Source organism: Schistocerca cancellata, chromosome 3 (assembly GCF_023864275.1).
Source record: "Schistocerca cancellata isolate TAMUIC-IGC-003103 chromosome 3, iqSchCanc2.1, whole genome shotgun sequence".
NCBI classification, from domain to species: domain Eukaryota; kingdom Metazoa; phylum Arthropoda; class Insecta; order Orthoptera; family Acrididae; genus Schistocerca; species Schistocerca cancellata.
The window spans coordinates 380,892,167-380,914,374 of NC_064628.1; the positions used below are offsets into that span (position 1 = coordinate 380,892,167).

At 41.4% G+C, this 22,208-nt stretch overlaps 1 protein-coding gene across 4 annotated transcripts in view; it reads right to left on the minus strand.

The window, feature by feature from the left end:
* The window catches only part of LOC126175080 (alanine--glyoxylate aminotransferase 2, mitochondrial-like), a 149,652-nt gene that overhangs the window by 90,676 nt on the left and 36,768 nt on the right, over window positions 1–22,208 (minus strand). For 3 of the 4 annotated variants that reach the window (XM_049921609.1, XM_049921610.1, XM_049921611.1), the window contains exons 2-4: window positions 18,894–18,985; window positions 13,654–13,838; window positions 182–305 (exon numbers count right to left, since the gene is read on the minus strand). In XM_049921609.1, coding sequence (XP_049777566.1) covers window positions 182–305; window positions 13,654–13,838; window positions 18,894–18,985 — 401 coding nt within the window. Of the gene's footprint in view, window positions 1–181; window positions 306–13,653; window positions 13,853–18,893; window positions 18,986–22,208 lie in introns of all 4 variants that reach the window. The other variant, XM_049921612.1, reaches the window with a different exon arrangement.

Consider the following 22,208-nt stretch of genomic DNA (forward strand, 5'->3'; position numbering starts at 1 on the left):
TGATCAGTTAGTTGCATGTTCCAACAATTTGTAGTAAATATTTAGCCTGAAGTGGCAGCATACACAGGCACACTTACTATTTATTTCCAAAAGAATTATTATCTTATAAGAACAGATACTTGTAAATTTCTGCACTTAAAGTCAATCCATTATTTCCAAGGAACTATTTTAGAATGTTTACCTTTAGATCTCCTGGAAGTTTTGCTGTCAATTTTTCTGCATATTCATGGACTTTTGGGTGCATGTATATATTAGTAGTATGCCACAAAGTTTCCATCTGCTCTTTGGCTGCTTTATTTACAGTACTGCAAAGGAAAGAAGTTATCTTTCATTTATTAGGTAACTTCTTTGTCAACAAAGTTATGAAATTATACTTGAAGCACACAACTGCAAACACACAACAAAGATCCACAAATATGTAAATGCAGACAAACATAATAACATAACAAAAGAAGAAAAGTTCATCCAGTCACCAGTGGAGATAACTTCTTTCATTGCCCTCAGTCCTTCCTATCTTTTCTTTTTCTGCTCTTGTCTGCTCTTATTCTATTATTGTACTCACTTGTCCCCTTTCTTTCTCTTTTTACATTATATCCTCAGTTTTACAATTGCCACCAGAATCACTTTTCATCGTTGCCATTCAGAACCAGCTGTCTCATTCATGTGCATTGTGGAGCATTGGTGCAGAAGTTTTGAACTAAGTAGCATTAATATTCATCCGTTTAAGTTGGCAAGCCAATATTGTAGAAAAAATACCAAAAATGGAGGTGCATGTATATTTACCAAACCAAGTATCAGCTATAAAAGAAGGTGTGAAGCTGAATGATTGAGTGTGGAAAATCATTCTGAAGCAGCAGCTGTGCAGCTGAATGAAATACAGGGAAAAGTCATAGTCATAGCAATATACAGACCACCTACTGGTGATGCAGACATATTCTTTAACCAATTAGAAATATTGCTTAACACTGTGTTCACCGATAGAGCCACTGTAGTTGTGTGTGGTGACTTCAATATTAATCTTATGAGTGAAAGTAGGCTAAAAGACCAGTTCCTAAATCTATTATGTAGTTTCAACCTGCTTCCACACATACACACACCCACAAGAATAACAAATAATACAGTCACACAGTGAAGAACAACTCCAGAATTTCCTCTCCAACCTCAACTCCTTTGGTTCCATCAGATTCACCTGGTCCTACTCTAAATCCCATGCCACTTTCCTTGACGTTGACCTCCACCTGTCCAGTGGCCAGCTTCACACGTTCGTCCACATCAAACCCACCAACAAGCAACAGTACCTCCATTATGACAGCTGCCACCCATTCCACATCAAACGGTCCCTTCCCTACAGCCTAGGTCTTCGTGGCAAACGAATCTGCTCCAGTCCGGAATCCTTGAACCATTACACCAACAACCTGAAAACAGCTTTTGCATCCCGTAACTACCCTCCCGACCTGGTACAGAAGCAAATAACCAGAGCCACTTCCTCATCTCCTCAAACCCGGAACCTTCCACAGAAGAACCCCAAAAGTGCCCCACTTGTGACAGGATACTTTCCGGGACTGGATCAGATTCTGAATGTGGCTCTCCAGCAGGGATACGACTTCCTCAAATCCTGCCCTGAAATGAGATCCATCCTTCATGAAATCCTCCCCACTCCACCAAGAGTGTCTTTCCGCCGTCCACCTAACCTTCGTAACCTCTTAGTTCATCCCTATGAAATCCCCAAACCACCTTCCCTACCCTCTGGCTCCTACCCCTGTAACCGCCCCCGGTGTAAAACCTGTCCCATGCACCCTCCCACCACCACCTATTCCAGTCCTGCAACCCGGAAGGTTTACACGATCAAAGGCAGAGCCACGTGTGAAAGCACCCACGTGATTTACCAACTGACCTGCCTACACTGTGAAGCGTTCTATGTGGGAATGACCTTCAACAAACTGTCCATTCGCATGAATGGACACAGGCAGACAGTGTTTGTTGGTAATGAGGATCACCCTGTGGCTAAACATGCCTTGGTGCACGGCCAGCACATCTTGGCACAGTGTTACACCGTCCGGGTTATCTGGATACTTCCCACTAACACCAACCTGTCAGAACTCCGGAGATGGGAACTTGCCCTTCAGCATATCCTCTCTTCTCGCTATCCGCCAGGCCTCAATCTCCGCTAATTTCTAATTTCAATCTGCCGCCGCTCATACCTCACCTGTCTTTCAACATCATCTTTGCTTCTGTGCTTCCGTCCCGACTGACATCTCTGCCCAAACTCTTTGCCTTTACAAATGTCTGCCTGTGTCTGTGTATATGCGGATGGATATATGTGTGTGTGTGCGCGAGTGTATACCTGTCCTTTTTCCCCCTAAGGTAAGTCTTTCCGCTCCCGGGATTGGAATGACTCCTTACCCTCTCCCTTAAAACCCATATCCTTTTGTCTTTCCTTCTCCTTCCCTCTTTCCTGACGAGGCAACCGTTGGTTGCGAAAGCTAGAATTTTGTGTGTATGTTTGTGTTTGTTTGTGTGTCTATCGACCTGCCAGCGCTTTTGTTTGGTAAGTCTCATCATCTTTCTTTTTAAATATAAATAATACAGTCAGTCTTATTGATAATATATTTTCAAATGTAGGATGCACAGAAGTTGAAGTAACAAATACTGATTTGGGATTATCAGACCACAATGCTCTTGTCCTCAAAATTCCTTCAAGGCCACTGAAAGAGAAAAAAAAACACACACTTCATGTATAAAAGAAAGTTTCCTACAGAAAACTGTGTAGAATTCATAAAAATGCTAACTAATGAGGCTTGGGCAGAAGTACTATCCCTAACAAATACAAATGATGCATATAACACATTTTCTTCCATTTTCATGGGATATTTTGAAATGTGTTTTCCAAAAAAGCTGTCAAAAATCAGGTCACATGGCAATACAAAGCCAAGTTCTTGGATCACAGCTGGCATCAAAACTTCCTGTGGAACTCTAAAGATACTAATTTCTAAAATGAAAACATCCACAGACCCACAATGCATAGAATATGTCAGGAATTACAAGAGGGTATAGCAAAATTCATGAGTAATGATAGTTTTATAAGACAGTCTGAAAACAAATCAAAAGCCACATGGGGTATTGTGAAGACTGAAATGGGGAAAAGTTGTGAAAACCAGGACATTAGCCTCAAAAATTTAAATAATGTCAATATTAATAAACAAGATTTGCCAAATTATATTAACAGTTATTTCATAAATGCAACAACTTCATTAAGCTTAAAATTTACAAACGAAGAAAAACCTGAATATCCAAAAACAGCTTGTAGGATGAGGGTAGAGCCAACAAATGAGGGTGAAATGTTGAAAGTGATGCAAAGCTTGAAACCCAAAATGTCGGCTGGCATAGATGAGGTGCCTGTGTCAATCATAACAAGGACAGCACCACAAATCGCAAAGCCCTTTGCACACATAGCCAATTTATCATTCAGTGAAGGAGTTTTTCCAGAAAGGCTGAAAATTTCAAAAGTGAAGCCATTATTTAAAAACGGCGGCAAGTATAACGTAAAAAACTATCGTCCAATATCTCTCCTCCCAGCATTTTCAAAAATATTAGAAAAACTGATGAAGCACTGAATCAACAAATATGACCATAATTTACTAAACAGAAATCAGCATGGCTTCCAAGCATGTAAAAATACCGAAACAGCAGTAATGTGCTACACTGAACAAATAATCAAAAATCTAGAAAAAGATTATAATGTAGTAGGAGTAAATTTAGACCTCTCCAAAGCTTTTGACACTGTGAACCAGGACATTCTTTTAGAAAAATTGGAAGCATTGGGTATACATGGGATAGGAAAAAAATGGTTTGAATCATACCTAAATAACAGAACACAGGTTGTAGGACTGACTTCAACTTACTCCAACCACAAAATAAATTCAGTATCAGAGCAAAAAATGTAGAAATAGGAGTACCACAAGGCAGCATCCAAGGGCCCATATTGTTTCTTGTCTATATAAATGATTTTCACACCTCAGATGATGCAGCCAAAGCAATAATATTTGCAGATGATACTAGTGTGATAATAAGTGCACCAAAGCAATTGCTACCAACAACTGCTGATAAACTACTAAATTACATCCACTCTTGGTTCAATGTAAACAGGTTGACATTGAATGTAAATAAAACAAATTATATGCAGTTTGGGAAAAGATGTCAAAATGTAAATCTCGATCTGGTGTGGGGTGATAAAGCCTTAGACAGAGTGACATCCACAAAATTGCTGGGGATTCATGTGGATGAAAACTTAAATTTTAACGACCATGTAATAAAACTTGCACAGAAACTTAATTCAGCCTGGTTTGCCCTCAGAATTATTGCAAATGTTTGTACCTCAGAGGGTGCCAGAATGGCATATTTCGGCTATTTTCAATCTCTTGCCACATACGGAATAATATTTTGGGGTTCCACAACAGGGCGCCTAAAACAAATTTTTTTGTTGCAGAAGAGGGCGATCCGAATAATAACTCACAGTCATCCACAGACACACTGCAAACCCATATTCAAAAAGCTTAGAATACTTACTATACCATCATTATACATATACAAATGTGTATTGTATGTCAGGACCCACATTGCATATTTTCAGACAAATGCCAACTTTCATAACTACAATACCCATAATAGCGCAGCATTCCATACTCAGCAAACAAAAAGAACAAATACACAAAGGCATGTGAGCCATATCGGTGCAAAACTGTATGACGCACTGCCAGTCAATATCAGGCAGTTAGAAGATGATAACAAATTTAAAACAGAATTTAAAAAATTTCTAGTAGAACAATGTTTTTATTCTGTAAATGACTATGTAGTTCAATAAATTTTTTCTGATGATATTTATAAAGGCAAAATGGAAAATACTCTATATGTACCTAATCACTCATTACCTAATCACTCATTACATTTACATACTTAAAGGACAGCTGTTGTGTGATGTAAATATATACTTAAGCAGTGTTGTGTATATAAGGACTTGCCATTTAGGGAGGACAAAACTAAAGCCTTATGAAAATCAGACTATGCATTTAAAATAACAAGCAGGGATGTATATAGGCTATATTAATTTCATTGTATTATTATTAACTTCATTGTATTATTTTGTTTTGTACTTTTTTACATATATATTGTTTGTGTCCCATTTCTTTGAAATGGCTTACATGTACCCTTGACAACATCCATACAATATTTATTGTCAACGGATGGATAAATAAAATAAATAAATAAATAAACCCCTCCTGGCCTTCCCTGACCCTTCATGATAGCCACATTCATTTTATCTCCCCCAATATAAAATAGTGGGAGGTGTAAAGGTGACCACTCACTGTACATTTTAGTGGTTGACAGGATCATAAACAAAACTGAGACCACTGCTAATTGGAGAGGAAGGAGAAGAATTTTCCATAACACAGGAACCCCTGAGTCATCTCTGTTCTCTTCATAATATAATCCTATCAAGCGATCTCAATTTTCTAGTAATCTTATAAATTCAAGCTCTTGATCTCTAACAATGGAACAGCACTCCAACTACCACTTCTAAATGTTATCCAATCTACAGTCTTCCTGTTCCTGCCTCAGAGTACCACTACCCAGCAAGACCTATCCTACTCCACGTGAATGCCAAATCCTGTCTTCCTACCACCAAAATACTCCCTTGCAGACCTCTTCCACCTGCCACATCCCCGCAAAAATTTCTCCCAATGTACTACCAAACACAGAAGAAAGTTGTCAACTTATCCACTATGAACTTTAAACCCCACAAATTTCAGTCTTTCATAGAGGTTTCACCTTCCGTCACACACCCTAATTCAATGATTCAATCCTGTATAAAGATCCTCTGTCATTCACCAAAATCCTACAGCAGAAACAAACTTATGCCAACCGTACTCCCAGCATCTTGTTGAAGGAGTAGCATTGCTGTGGAAGACAAAGTCTTCGTGGCTGCTACCCATGCCATGCTGGGGCGCACCATGTGGAACAATACCTTGATACCAACCAGGATGGATTCCGAAAACATTGATAATGTAAAACCCAACAAGCACTTTTCTCTCAAATGAAAAAGCTTTGGGTCATGGCAATCAGGTAGATGCAGTATTTACTGATTTCCAAAAATCCCAGTACCACATCTACGCTTATTGTCAAAAGTTTCAACGTATGGGGTATCAAGTGAAATTTGTGACTGGACTGAGGACTTTGGTAGGGAGGACACAGCATGTTATCTTCGATGGAGAGTCATTGTCAAATGTAGAAGTAACCTAGGGTGTGCCCCTGGAGCATACCTGTTGTCGTTGCTCATATTGCATATTACTGACCTTGAAGACAATATTAATAGTAGAACCAGGCTTTTTGCAGATGATGCAGTTATCTGTAATGATGCATTGTATGAGAGAAGCTGCCTAAATATTCAGTCAGACCTTGATAAGATTTCAAAGTGCTGCAAAGATTGGCAACTTGCTCTAAATGTTCAGAAATGTAAAATTGTGCCCTTCACAAAATGAAAAAAACATAGTATCCTATGACTGTAATATCAGAGAGTCACTGCTGGAATTGGCCAACTCATACCTGGATGCAACACTTTGTAGGTGTGCTCAGTCATGAGGAAAGTAGGTGGTAGATTTAAGTGTTCTGATAGAATGCTGGGGAAATGCAATCAGTCTAAAAGGCAACTGACTACAAATCATCTGTGTGACCCAGCGTAGAATATTGCTCAAGTGTGTGGGACCTGTACCATGTATGACTAACAGGGGATATTGAACACATGCAAAGAAGAGCAGCATGAACAGCCACAGACTACTTTGATCTGTGGGAGAATGTTTCAGAGATTCTAAAGACAATGAAGTGGAAGACTCTTGAAGATAGGTGTAAACTATGCCTAGAAAGAATACTTACAAAGTTTGAAGAGCCGGCTTTGGGTAATGACACTGGGAATATACTCATGGTGGTTTGCAGAGTACAGTTGTAGATGTAGATGTAATATGCTACTGTGACCCCTCTGTGAAGGTCGCTGTTTCACTAATTCTGGTTGACTTGGGGTGTAACATTGTCCATGTGATCTAACAATTGCCAGTGCTGGATCCCACATTTTGTCAAAGTTAAAATAATCAACACAATTAATTACATCCTTTTGCAACTGTATCAACAGCTACCCTGAAAACTGAATCCAACAAGGATGAAACAGATATTAATATCTGGCATTATTCATTGTCCAAAGCATGGCTTGCCTGCATATAGTTCTCAGCCACTGCAGATTTATAATGCTGTTGTAGCAGATGAGTGTAACACTCATGCTCTGTGCAACATTTTTGAACTGTATAGAGAGTGGGTTCGATGTATGACAAACAAACTGAATTGTGACTGAGGATATAATTGATCGATGTGACCAGGAATGAGACTGTAAGTCTGGAGTAATACTAGTGTTAGGATCAACTGTCCACAGCTCCTTTACCTGGGTCATCATCACTACTGATGCCACCTCCCTCTACACTAACATCCCCAATTCTCAAAACCTTGACACCACTCTCCAATACATCCTGCCACAACACTCAATGGCAGGGCCACCTGTGAAAGCAGTCATGTGGTATACCAACTTAGCTGCAACACTGTGCAGAATTCTTTGTGGGCATGATGAGGGCAGCTATTTAAATACAGCTGAAGAATGATTTAATTAATTGTGCTGATGGTTTTAAGATTGAGAAAATGTGGGATCCGGCAAATTGCGTTGGTGGTTTCAACATCGACAAAATGGGGAATCCAGCACGTAATTGTTAGCTTACATGCACAATGATACTTTCCCCAGTCAACCAGAATTTGTGAAATATCATCCTTCACAGAGGGGTCATGGTACCATATATCTCTGCCACATGTATTATATCTTTCACCATCATGCATACACAGTGGTCTAGAGGTAGCATCTTTACTGCGGAACTCAGTCTTTCATTTGTAGCACCAAGTCCATATCCTCTTGCAATCATTTCTTCTATTCCTTCCCATATTCCAGTCCCTCCTGACCATTTGCTTTTCATCTTCCTGTACATACCGAATTACCTGTTCAATATTCTCATACACTTCTGTGTCTCTTCATCTTCACCTCGAGACAACCACATGTGTATCTGAACTATCACTGTCAGTGTTGGTTTCCTGTCAATTCTGATACGAACAACCCTATCACTGTAACTCATTTGCTGCCCTACCTTCCTATTCATACAGGAAGAATGAGTAACCAACAAAATGTTAATGTTCTATTAGTCTGGGCATGCAGTGTCAGAAGTAGTGCAGAGATACTAGGCGAAATGGCTGCATTGGAAAATGTGAAGAAATCTAAAAAGAAATGATTGTTAGAAGAACTGACACAGCATATAGAAAAGTCAAAACAGCCTTTGATGAATTCAAATGCAATTATGGTAACATTAAGTGTGCAATGGGAATTCCACTGTTAAATGCAGAGGAGAAAGTGGATGGATGGGAAGATCACATTGAAGGCCTCTATGAAGGGGAAGACTTGTCAGATGTGGTAGAGCAAGAAACAGGATTCAATATGGAAGAGATAGAGGATCCAGTATTAGAATTAGAATTTGAAAGAACTTGGGGAAGACTTAAGATCAAATAAGGCAGAATGGATAAAGAGCATTCCATCTGAATTTTTAAAACCATTTAGGGAAGTGGTTGCAAAAATGACTATTTATGTTGGTGACTAGAATGCTTGAGTCTGGCGATATACCACCTGACTTTCAGAAAAAAATCATCCACACAATTCCAGAGATCGAAGGAGCTGACAATCAGCTTAACAGCTCACGCATCCATGTTGCTGACAAGAATAATATACAGAAGAATGAAAAAGATCAAACAATGGAAAATCCAGGCTGGAATGTAACAATATTATGAAATGGAAAGCTGCTACTCACCTTACGTTGGAGATGCTAAGTTGCAGATAGGCACAACAAAAAGACTGTCACAAATAAGCTTTCAGCCAGCAAGGCCTTCATCAAAAATAGACAGCACACACACACACACACACACACACACACACACACACACACACACACACACACACACACACACACACACTTGGCCGGACACCAGTGCACATGCACGATGAGCGTCATGTGTTCCCAAACTGATAGCTCCTACCCCTCCCCTCGTGGACAGCACCTCAAACTATGCAACTTCGGCTCCTGCGCGCCGCCGTGCGAGCATCACTGACAACACAAACAGTGCACTAACGCCTAGCACTGTGCTCGTGACTGTGCTGCCACAGGCCACGCCCTCGGACAATGGACTCACTAATGGCTAACAAGCTCTACTGACCTCACCTGACCTTGGTGCCACTGCTTCGGGACGGCAGCCATCTTGTTGCGTTGACTCCTGGGACACTTTGCCACCTCAGCTCCCATCGGATCCGCAGAGTGGCTCCAAACACCACGACCATGCCTCGCCCGCCCCGCCCGCCACACATTGTAAACAAACCGCCTCCCGTGCCACCGGCAACATTTCTGTCATCACCAACGCCACAGTTCACAAACTTCAGCTCACGCCAGGTCCCCCGATCTCCAGTAAATCACGTCGACTTTGTCCCGAGCGCCTCTCCGACCTTAAAAAACAGATTTCTGAACTACTAAGCTCCAGCATCATTGAACCCTCTGCCAGTAGCTGGTCTACACCCATACATATGACACCCAAGAAAGACGGGTCATGGTGCATGTGCGGAGACTGCCATCGACTAAATGCGCGAACAATTATGGACACCTACCCCATACCCAACATTGCCGACTTTACCAGTTCCTTCGCAGTTGCGACCACGTTCTCTGTCATTGATTGCAAACGGGCCTACCACCAGATCCCCATGGCACCTGAAGACATCGAGAAGACCGAAATCACCACCTCGATCGGGTTATTTCAGTTTCGATTCATGCCCTTCGGTCAACGAAGTGCTATTCAAACTAAAATTCTGCTTTGCCTATCTTGATGACATTCTTGTGTTCAGCTCCTCCGTCGAGGACAACATTTGACATGTGCAAACTGTTATACTCACTCTCACGGCAGAAGGCATCTAGACCAACCAGGACAAATTGCAGCTACATCAATCCACTGTCACTTTTCTTGGTTTTCGGGTCTCTGCCGATGGCATATCACCGCCCCCTGAGAAACTACAAAAAATACTAAACCTACCCAGACCTTCGTCATTCAAAGAGATCTGGTGCTTTCTGGGGACAGTTAATTATTATCACCGATATCTACCTCGGGCTGCGGAGATTCGGGCTCCACTGATGGACGCTTTGGCAGGCACCAAAACTTCTGGATCTCGGTCCGTTGCATGGACCCCTGCTATGACTGACTCTTTCACTGCCCTGAAAAATCTTCTTGCCGAGGCCTGCACCATTGCGCATCCTCATCCCAATGCGCAGCTTTTCATCACCACAGACGTGAGTGATACTGCCATCGGCACTGTCCTTAGCCAGACAATCGATGGCCAGACTCCGCCTCTTCAGTTCTTCTCGCGCAAGCTCACCAATGCATAACGGAAATATTCCACGTTTGACAGGGAGTTGCTTGTGGTCTACGAAGCAATCAAGCATTTTAAGACTGATGTTGAGGGATGCCCTTTCTATGTTTTAACGGACCACAAACCCCTGGCTGTGGCCATTACAAACCTGCCAGCTGACCCGCCTCCTCGCTGCTTCAGATACATGGACTTCATATCTCAGTTCACCACCGATGTCAGACACATAAAGGGTGCTGACAATATAGTTGCTGATTTCCTTTCACGAGTCGACACCATCCATTCACTATTAGACCTCTCTGAACTGCCTAACCTCATACCCGCCAACGAGGACACATAAAACCTGATTTCAGACTCTACCTCTTCACAACACTTCGTCCGCACCACCTTCCCTGGCATTTCTGGTGACATCTGGTGCGACGACAGTACGGACACGTTACGCTCCCACATCCCAACCATGCTCCGTCGAGCTGTCTTCAACGCTCTGCATAATTTAGCCCACCCCGGCATTCGTGCGTCTGCCCACCTCGTAGTGGAGCGCTTTGTGTGGAGAAATGGCAACAAGGATTGATAGCAATGGGCACGCTCCTGCATCGCATGTCAATGATGCAAAGTACACAAGCACACTTCGCCACCCTCAGCGCCTTTTCGATCCCTCCTGGGCGTTTCCAGCATATTCATATTGACATTGTCGGCCCTCTCACCCCCTCTAATGGCTTTCGTTGTGTTCTCTCATCTATCAACCGAACAACTCGCTGGGTCAAGACTGTCCCCTTCCCCAATATTACGGCAGAAACTGTTGCTCGAACTTTCGTCAAGTCATGGGTATCGCGTTTCGAGTGTCCAGCTATCATCACGACTGACCAGGGCAGACAATTTGAGTTGGCCCTGTTCAACGGGATTGGTAACACTTGCGGCATCCGGCGCATCCATACCACAGCATATCACCTGCAAAGTAACAGGTTAGTTGAGCACTGGCACCGCACTTTCAAGGCGGCTCTTCGATGCCACGACTCTCTATGGACGGAGGCCCTTCCTCTTGTGCTACTCGGCATTCGTGTGATCTATAAGGAAGATCTCAAAGGCACAATAGCCGAGTTCATATACAGCCAGAACATTGTTCTCCCTGGCGAACTCGTGAGCCCTTCTGCTTCTCTCCCTCAGTCTGACTTACCTTCCTTCGTGGACCTCAAAAGCACATCAACCTCCACATCCTCCCACCTCCAGCCCGCCAGCCATTCCCGCCCTAAGGTTCACGTCCCGAAATCTCTGGACAATTGCGAGTACATCACGCTCTGAGATGACACTGTCCATGCTCCCCTCCAACCTCCATATACCGGCCCGTACCGAGTTCTCTGGTGCTCAGCTGACACCTATGATATCCAGATGAAAGATTCAGCTGTCACAGTCTCTCTCAACAGACTTAAGCCTGCTCATGTCAAGCCTTCTTCTACCCCCCCCCCCTCAGGCCACGACCACGCCACTCACTGTCGTGGCTCACGACGCTCTGACCACTCCCTCCACATTGGACTTTCACACTCAATCGAGTGACTTCCAGCTCCAATCGTCGAGCTCTCCTCCGACCTCGCCCCCTACTCCGGTCTCACACACTCCGTCGAGCAACCTCTGCTCCCAATGTCGAGCTTACCTACGATCACGCCCTTGCCGCCAGGCCCTTCGCCAGTCTTTTCGACATCTCCACTGTCACCTGCCTCACCCTGTCGAGGTTTCTCACGCTCCCCCCATCTTGAACGTGCCCTTGCTCGAGGTGTTTGTGCCTGTCCCCCCGGACATAATCCACGACATCTCAATAATACTGTGTGATGATACACTGTTCGTCATGTGTTTCCCTTCATCCAGTGCTCATGACTCAACCTCTGCCATTCCCTGCCACCTGGTGAAATGTGTTCCCCTCTCGCCCGATGTCGACCTGGACATGCTTCGTGTGTTCGCCACGCCCACCTTAGACATTGTCATTGTCGCTCCGTTGCACTCACAAACCGCCGGCCTACCTGTCGCCGCACGACCAGCATGCCCAGTATGACGTCCGACTCGCTTCAACAACTTCCAGATTGAGTGGTCGAACCTTCCTTCATGACACCTACCCACACAGCTCACCAATGATGCTGTCGAGCTGACCATGGTCCGGCTCCCGAGGAACACCCCTGCCAATGCCATAGTCACCCCCCGGCCTCTCAAGAGTACTCCGTACTGTGGGGTGGGGTGGGGGGGTGGGGGTGGGGAGCTATGTGGCCCTCATGAGGTCGACACCAGCATCGATCTGAGTATCATGTTTGAACTAAGCTAAGATTAGCTGTGAATAGTTCCACCATGTCAGTTCTTTGTAAGCCTTGCTTGTGTAGAGAGGTGAATAAACAAACTACTGCAAAATGGGAGTGTTGTTTGGTGTAACCGACCCGAACTTCCTCCTCAGTGTCATCAAAGTATACAGAAAGGCAACCCATCAACAGAATCAAAAATCACTAAACCACTGTCTAACAATAATGGTAGTTCCTAGATGGAATAAAAGGTAAAATAAAGGCAATCACTTGCCCAAGGCTGACTTGTGTGACATACAGAAACAGACAAGAGAATACAGAATTTACACTAGCTTTCGAACTCTTGCTCTTTCCCTAGCAAAAGTGCACACACACACACACACACACACACACACACACACACACACACACACAAAACTATGCAAACGCCCAAATGCTCACACCTGTGGCACAGTGAATGTCTTCTACAAATCTGAAAACCTTCTTCTTTTATCATTGTTTCTACACTAAATCTGATTTTTTTTTACAAATGAAAAAAAATGTAATAACAAAATTCAGGAGTGACGTTTAAAAAGAGATAAGCTATTACCAAACCTAACTAAAATTAGTGTTTTGTTTGTATAGCATCCATAACTGTCAATTACATATTTCATTTGTTGGTGTTAGAATATGTCTGTGTGTAACAAGTTTTACAGAATTGTGAAAGTAACAGATTCTGCCCAACTCTGTGTACATGTCAGCTCTAATACAGTGGCTCCTGCTACATCAGCTGATAAGTGGACTTCTCTCTTTGATCAGAAATATAATTGTTATGTAAAACAGACATTATAAGCTACTTACGGGTGACAGTGTCCAACACTAACAGTTACAACTCCTCCAAACATATCAAGATATCGTTTGCCGGTGTGATCAAAGAGCCACTGCATATATCCATCATGGATTAACAGAGGCTTTTTATAGTAGGATACAATGCATGGAACCAGGTGATCTTCTCGTATTTCTTGAATCTTGTCATAATGTAGTCCCTGTTACAACAAACCTATAATGTAAAACAACACTTAATTAAGTGAACATAATTTTGTTTCAAGTATGATTACATTTATTATAATTTAATACAGAAAAAGATGGCAGAATTGACCACTTTGCAGCAGAATGTATGATGTAATGAAATATCTTGGCTGATTAAAACTGTTGACATTATCATAACTGATGCCTGACCTCTGTTTTATGGGCAATGCTCTTAACAAGTGAGACATCTGAGACAAGTTTTTTTGCAGGACACACTCCACAGCAGGGTGAATGATTCATATTAGGAACAGCTTCTATGCACTGGCTAAGTCACTGCATCACTATGTTCCTTCTCCCAAGAAAGATAGTCCAGCAAGGTACAAACAAGCACTTCTGTAGCAGAGAGGTGCTGGCAGATTGAAGCTTGGAGTCAGGTTGTGAGACATATTCAGATGCTGCTTTTGAAAAGTATACAAAGTGTGTCCCAAAAGTCATTAAATATACTTTTCTGCCACACCCCAACAGGTTGCACCACATTCAGGCCATTTAAGTTAGGTGGGTGGTGACCCTTAACTTCACAGCATGCCCTAGGTCAGTCTGCTCTGAACATCAGTGGTGTCGGGATCACTGATTTAGTGCACTCGTATTTTGAGACCATGTCATCATGGATACTTTCAAACAACAATGGGGGACTGAATTCTGCATAAATCTCAACAAAAAAGCTGCAGAAATTTATGAAATATAAGGCACATGAGATGCGCTTTTTGTACAAAATTGGAGGGTAATTATGGTCTGGGAAGGCCTCAGTGAGACCCTTGGTGTATGTCGAGAGGGACTGCTCATCACTATAGATGTAACGGGCATGGGTTGCTACGCTGTACGAAGGGACTTCTTGGTATGAAATTGGTGGGTGCTTCCGAAGTGGAGGTATTGCTGGTGGTTGGTAGGTTTGATATGGACAGAGATACTGATGTAACAGTCTTTGAGGTAGAGGTCAACACTGAGGAAGATGGCCTGTTGGGTTGAGTAGGACAGGAGATGGTTTTGAAAGACAGCTACAGCAGTACCTCTGTCCATATCAAACCTACCAACCACCAGTAATACCTCCATTTCGACAGCTGCCACCCCTTCCACACCAAGAAGTCCCTTCCATACAGCCTAGACAACCATGCCTGTTGAATCTGTAGTGACAAGCAATCCCTCTCAAAATACACAGGCCTCTGACTGAGGCCATCATAGATTGTAATTAACCCCTCCCCTCAATCTTGTACAAAAACACAACTCCTGTGCCTTATCTTTCCAGTTACCCAGCACCCCCCAAGTCCCACCGTTCAGCCACAGAGGAGCATTTGCCCTGACTCAGTACCATCCAGGACTGGAGCACCTGAATTACATTCTCAACCAGGGTTTTGACTATCTCTCATTGCTTCTTGAAATGAGGAATGTCCTACCCACTGTCCTTCCACTCATCCCACAGTAGTATTCCACCACCCACCAAACCAACAAAATATCCTTGTCAATCCCTACACAGCCCCAGCTCCAAACCTCTTGCCTCGTGGCTCATGTCCCTGTAATAGATCTAGATGCAATACCTGTCCCATACATCCTCCCACCATCACCTACTCCAGTCCCAATCACAGATATCACCTACGCCATCAAAGCCATGGCTACCTATGAAACCAGTCATGTGATCTACAAGCTAAGATGCAACCACTGTGCTGCATTCTATGTGGGCATGACAACCAAAAAGCTGTTTGTCCACATGAATGCCACTGACAAACTGTGACCAAGAAACAGCCAGATCATCTATTTGCTGTGCACGCTACCCAACATGACATTCTTCACTTCAATGACTACTTCACAGCCTGTGCCATCTGGATCCTTCCTACCAACGCCATTTTTTTCTAAATTGCGCAGGTGGGAACTCTTACTACAATATACCCTACCCATCTAGCCCCTTTCCTGTTCCCATTCCAGCACTACACAGTTCTCTATTCCATCAACACACACTCTGTCTTTTTACTTCTCTCCTTTCCCACTACCCCCCAACCTCTGTCTGACCTCCCTCCTGCACCTAGCTACCCTACCCTCTCTCCATCTCATCCATGTATGCTCCCACGAGCAGCACTTTACTGTCCCAGTCCCCTACCCTGCTATCCCTCCCCCTCCCCCTCTCACCCCTTGCCGCTTCCTTATCCCCACCACTCAGATACCTCTCCCAATGTGCACTCATAGTTTGGTCTCGGCAGCCAGAGACTGTGGTCATTTGTGTGTGAATTGCATTTGTGTGTGTGTGCGTGTGTGTGTGTGTGTGTGTGTGTGTGTGTGTGTGTGTGTGTTTTTATGCTGTTTATTTTTGATGAAGGCCTTGTTAGCCAAAAGATCACTTTCTGACAGTCTTTTTGTTGTGCCTATCTGTGACTCACTGTCTCCACTATATGGTGAGTAACAACTATCCTTTTCACAATATTGCTGCATGCCATCCTGGATCTTCCATTGTTTGTTTAATCTTGATCAGTAGGTATTTTTATACAAAAATGTGAAATAAAATATAAAATTTGTAGTGCTCTGGAACAATGCATATGCCATAGACACACAAAGAAAAAACATCTTGCATGACAACATATTACTCAGTAAAAATGAAATACCTATGTTAAATTTTACACACACACACACACACACACACACACACACACACACACCTGCGCATACAGGCACATTGTGCTGGATGAATACTCAGTGTAGGGACTGCAGTTTGCAGGTTGACTGGGACAAGGGGTTGTGCTGCCTCCTTTCTCCATTCCCTCACTCCAACTGACAACCCCTCATCCCAGAATTGAATTACTGACATAGTGTCCTCAACTAGCTCACTGGTGTGTGTGTGTGTTTGTGTACATACTCTAGCTTGAGAAAGGATTCATCAGAAAGCTTGTTAAGTTCTCAAACAATAGAAACTGCAGGATGGAATGTAACAATATTATGAAAAGGATAGTTGCTACTCACCATATAGCAGAGATGCTGAGTCATAGATAAGCTCAACAAAAAGGCTTTCACACAATAAGCTTTCAGCTAACAAGGCCTTCATCAAAAACAACAGACACACACATACACACCACGCAAACACAACTCACACATACATGATCACAGCCTCTCGTGTCTGATGCCAATCTGACAGGTTTTTTTTTTTTGTGCCTATCTGTGACTCAGCATCTCCGCTATAAGGTGTGCAACAATTATCCTTTTCATAATATTGTTACGTTTTCAGTGTTGTTTATGTGTCTGGTGTAAGGTAACAAATAGAGGTTCACCTATTGACTGTAATTTTATTACATTGTTATATATTTATGGCCAAGTCTTGATTTTCAACTTACACTAAGCAAAGACAACTTAGACAATAAAGGAAACAGTTGCAGAGTGTTTGTTCAAGCCTTATAAAAAGACAGTTTTTCACAAAGTACACGTGTTAATTACCAGTTCTTAATACAGTATGGGATCGTACATTTTGCATAGAAAAATTAGTGTCAATCAATGGAATTGCCTCTATTGCAGTGAAATATCAATTTAATTCCAATTAAAATATATATATTGTAATATTAACTGTTACTCATCATGTAATATTTAACACTTGAGTCTCTTTTTATGATACTAATTATGAAAATTGTGTGTTTTCTGCTGGGTGTAAGGTCATGATTAAATAATTTGGTACAGCTTTTCTAATTATAAGAATGCTGTAAGCAGCCAGCAATGTTGAAATTATAAAGGGGATCCCTGCTGCAAGCACAGAGAACCAGAATGAGAAAGTACAGAGTGAGTCAGTCTGTAGGAGTGCTAATTGGGTTCAGTTTGGTTTGTGTCAACAAATGAAGAAAAGAAAATGAGTTGTTTCAAGGCTTTTCATTAAGCAAAATCCTCACATGAGATAAGAACATGAAGAAACCCAAAGAATCACTTCATGACTTCTGCTGTGAACATAACTACTATTTAAATACAGCTAACAGTCATCAGCACCTCTGATTCCATGATTCCACCAGATAAGTAACAAAGAATTTACATGTTTTCCTGCTCCAAAACTCAACTCCTTCTGCAAGAACCATGATATTGTGATATGAATACTGAAAATAATTAATATTTTTGAAGTGAAATTTTGACTTCATACTCATCTATTTTATGAGTGGATGTTTTATTTGGTCAGTTGTTACCTGTACAATTACAAATCGAGTATTTTACTGTTTCATAGCTCCAGTCACTGGTTATTTGTTTAAAGTCAAATCATAGCATAAAATTAATGCACAGACTTTCACCAAACAAACAAACTGCAATAAAAGATTGGGTTTATCAATGTAAACTGTGATTTCCACTTCCTTTAACAACTAGAAGTGGTTTTTTCCATTTATAATAAATGCAAATAAACAGTGAGTGAACTGCACTGAAAATCAGAGTATTAGTATAGTTGCTACCTCTCTAGCCTCTCAAAGGCTTTTGTCGTATTTCTTATGAAAATATTTTCCTGTACACAATGTCAATATTTTCCTGTACACAATGTCATTGTTACTTAGTGACATTAATAGATACCCACTATTGATGCATAAATTCAACCATCTTCTATTGTGACAGCTTCTCTTTGTTCTACCAGAAATATATGGTGGTTATGAAAAAGTATGGCAAGTATTACATTAGATTATTGTGAACAAATACAATGCAGGAAGCTCAAATTTTACATGAACTGTTCGAAATCAGCCAGCTTCTGGCCTATGTTTTTTTGGTTGTGAGTTGTATTACAAAATACAGAACTTTCTTACTGTAATATTTGAACAACACACATAACATTCTACATCTGAATTATGTCCCAACAGCCTAATAACTCCTAACAGCATATTTAATCTGCAAATGTTGCCCTGTGTATTTTGTTGTGGATTCACAAAGAAACTTATGAATCTCCGTTTTCTGTTGCTCATTTCTGATATGCTTCAGACTTTCTGCTCCCAAAAGCAATAGAGGTTGAAGATACAATCAAGCAGCACATTTCTTACAGTTATGATAATTCTTGTGCATTGATCACAGTCCATACTCACTGTGTACTTTTTTGGCTGATAATCACATGGAGGCATCTCAGGTGCTGCCATAGCATGGTAGTCTTTCTGGCTAAACTTCAGAAAACGTAAACCTGTGGAAGTAAAATTCTGAATAATAGCTATTGTCTTCTAACAAGACGATTCTACATTCATAGCAGAAGTTTGTCAAGTACGTTGTGAAAATTGCATGGGTAAAATAAAGAATAGAAGTGATATTTAGTTCTGAATTAATAATGATGACTTGATATTAACACATGTAGCTTGAATTCACATTTGTAATCATCTAACACTGCTTTTATAAACAGTATGTTAGACCATCATAGGTACAAGACAAAGGAGTGAGTAAGGAGTAATGAAATAAGCAAATAATCCCAATAAACATAGGTTCGGAAACCAATGTTTTCCACATATAACATACTGCAATTCAGCATATGAACACCTTATAACAGAGTCCTCAAGGAGCCAAACTGCAAATATGCACTTTTGGACAAATACCAGTACATTACAACAAGTGCTCCACATGGTTATCATTCGTGTGAAGGCAGATCTCAGCACACTACCTCATCTGTAGCAATACATGTGCAAATTGCCAGGTATGGGCCAAATGTAGTTACCATGATCCATAATGTGTCTCCAGAGTTCATCAACACTATCAATATGGCTGGACTACACCAGAGCTTTTAAATACTGCCAAACAAAAAGGATCAAATTACGGCACGGAACTTGGGAGGCAGTAGTACTGGCAAGCCACAACTGATACACTGTTTGTTGTCACAGATTCATACTGCGTATTCCTGAAGGGCCACCTGAAAGTATGCTGGTACCCCATCATGCATGTACTGTATATACATAATTCTGCTGTGGGCTGCAGCATATATGTAGCCTTAGACACTGAAAGTGTTGTAAGATTGGCACGACTTGTGCTTGTATCAGAGAAACCATTGGTTTCTGGACCTATGTTTATTAGGATTGTTTCATTGTCCTCTACTCACCCTTTCACTTGTACCTGTAATAGCCAGACAAATTGTATGCTGAAAGGGAAAACTCAAGCTTTAATTTTATAAATGACTTTCACCATCATCTGGACTATTTCCACCTGCAAAAATTGTAATGAGTAACTTAGTCAATGGCAGATACGATTTCATTTAAAAATTCTAAGAGACACTGATCCCACAACAACTAATGTTGTGCCAAGCTTTAACTTTTAAGCTGAAGTTTCTGTGTGTGAAAATATATATGAAGGATGACCTTATCCAAAAGCAAAAGCATTTTTCCATCCTTTCTTTATGCTGCCAGTTACTCAATTCCAGTCAACAGCTCTATTCTTGTATTTATATTACAGTTATAGCTATTGCTGTAATTGCTAAATTAAATCACCTTTTTCAGGCTGCATTTGTTGCATGAAATATACATCTAGTCCAATCAGTTGACTTTTGCCTATGTGCTAATATTAAATGATCCTACAGATAGACAAAACAAAAGAGAAAATAAAATTAACACTGATGCATGTACTCATTAGCAATTGGACCACCATCACGATTGAAATGTTTTTCTGAGATAATCAAAAGAGGTATCTTGAACAGAATGACCACCTCAATGCCAACCAGCATGGATTTTGAAAACATCGATCACGTGAAACCTAACTTTCACTTTTCTCAACTCACACACTGAAAGCTTTGGATCAAGGCAATCAGTTAGGTGCTGTATTTCTTGATTTCCAAAAAGCTTTTTAGTCAGTATCCTATCTACGCTTATTGTCAAAAGCTCAATCATATGAGGTATCGAGTGAAATTTGTGACTGGATTGAGGACTTTTTGGTAGGGAGCATGCAGCAAGTTATCTCGGATGGAGAGAGATCCTTAGATGTAGAAGTAACTTCGAGTGTGCCCCAGGAAAGTGTGTTGGGACCCTTGCTGTTCATGTTGTACATTAATGACCTTGCAGACAATATTAACAGTAAAGTCAGGTTTTTTGCAGATGATGCAGTAATCTATAATGAAGTGCTGTCTGAAAGAAGCTACGTAAATATTCAGTCAGACCTTGATAAGATTTTGAAGTGGTGCAGAGATTGGCAACTTGCTTTAAATGTTCAGAAATGTAAAATTTCGCACTTCACAAAATGAAAAAACTAGTATCCTATGACTACAATATCAATGAGTCACTGTTGGAATTGGCCAATTTATACATACACCTGGGTGTAACACTTTGTAGCGATATGAAGTGGAATGACCACAAAGCTTCAATTCATGTGTAAAGCAGGTGGTAGACTTCAGCTTATTGGTAGAAAACAGAGGAAGTGCAATCAATCTACAAAGGAGATCACTTACAAATCACTTGTGTGACTGGTTCTAGAATATTGTTCAAGTGAATGGGACCCATATCAGATAGGACTAACAGGGCGTATTGAACATACACAGAGAAGGGCACCATGAATGGTAACAGGTTTGTTTAACCCATGGGAGAGTGTCACAGATATACTGAGGTAAATGAACTAGAAAACGAACTGGAAGACTCTAAGATAGACGTAAACTATCCTGAAAAGTCTGTTAAAGTTTCAAGAATCGACTTTAAATGATTACTTTAACAATATACTACAGCCCCTCCGTATCACTCACGTAGGGATCATAAGGGTAAGATTTTGATCATTATTGTGAACATAGAGGCATTCATACAATCTCTCTTCCTGCACTCCATACATAAATGGAACAGGAAGAAACCATAATAACTGGTAGAATGGGACATACCCTCTGCCATGCACCTAACAGTGGTTTGCAGAATATAGATGTAGATTTGCATGAAAGACTTGCTCATTTTCTAAATAAAAATAAAATATTGACTAGTACTCAGAATGGGTTTAAGAAGAACAGATCATCAGGAATAGCAGTCTCCAAATTCATGAGAGTGGTCCCAACTGCTTCAGATAGGAATGAATTAATTGTGAGATATTCATAGATTTATTGAAGTTGTCTAATCAGTTGTGACTTGGTGCTTATGGAACTACACTGTCATAGGGTCTGAAGACTGGCCTACATTTGGCTCACGTTCTCTCTCTCTGGCAGACAATGTAGGGTGCAAAGTGCCATGAAGGGAAGGAAAATCTTTAAGATTATGGTAAAAATAAAAATTAACCAGGGGTAAGTGCCCAGGTTTCCATGTTAGATCCCTCTTATTCCTGCAGTGTAGTTCGCCAATTAAACAAGCATTCCTACAAAAGGATGCACTGATGATGATTTACAGCAAAAGTCTCCAAGACAATAAATAATGCAGGAAAATGGTTTAAGAACATGACTTTGGTCATAAATAAAGAAAAACAGT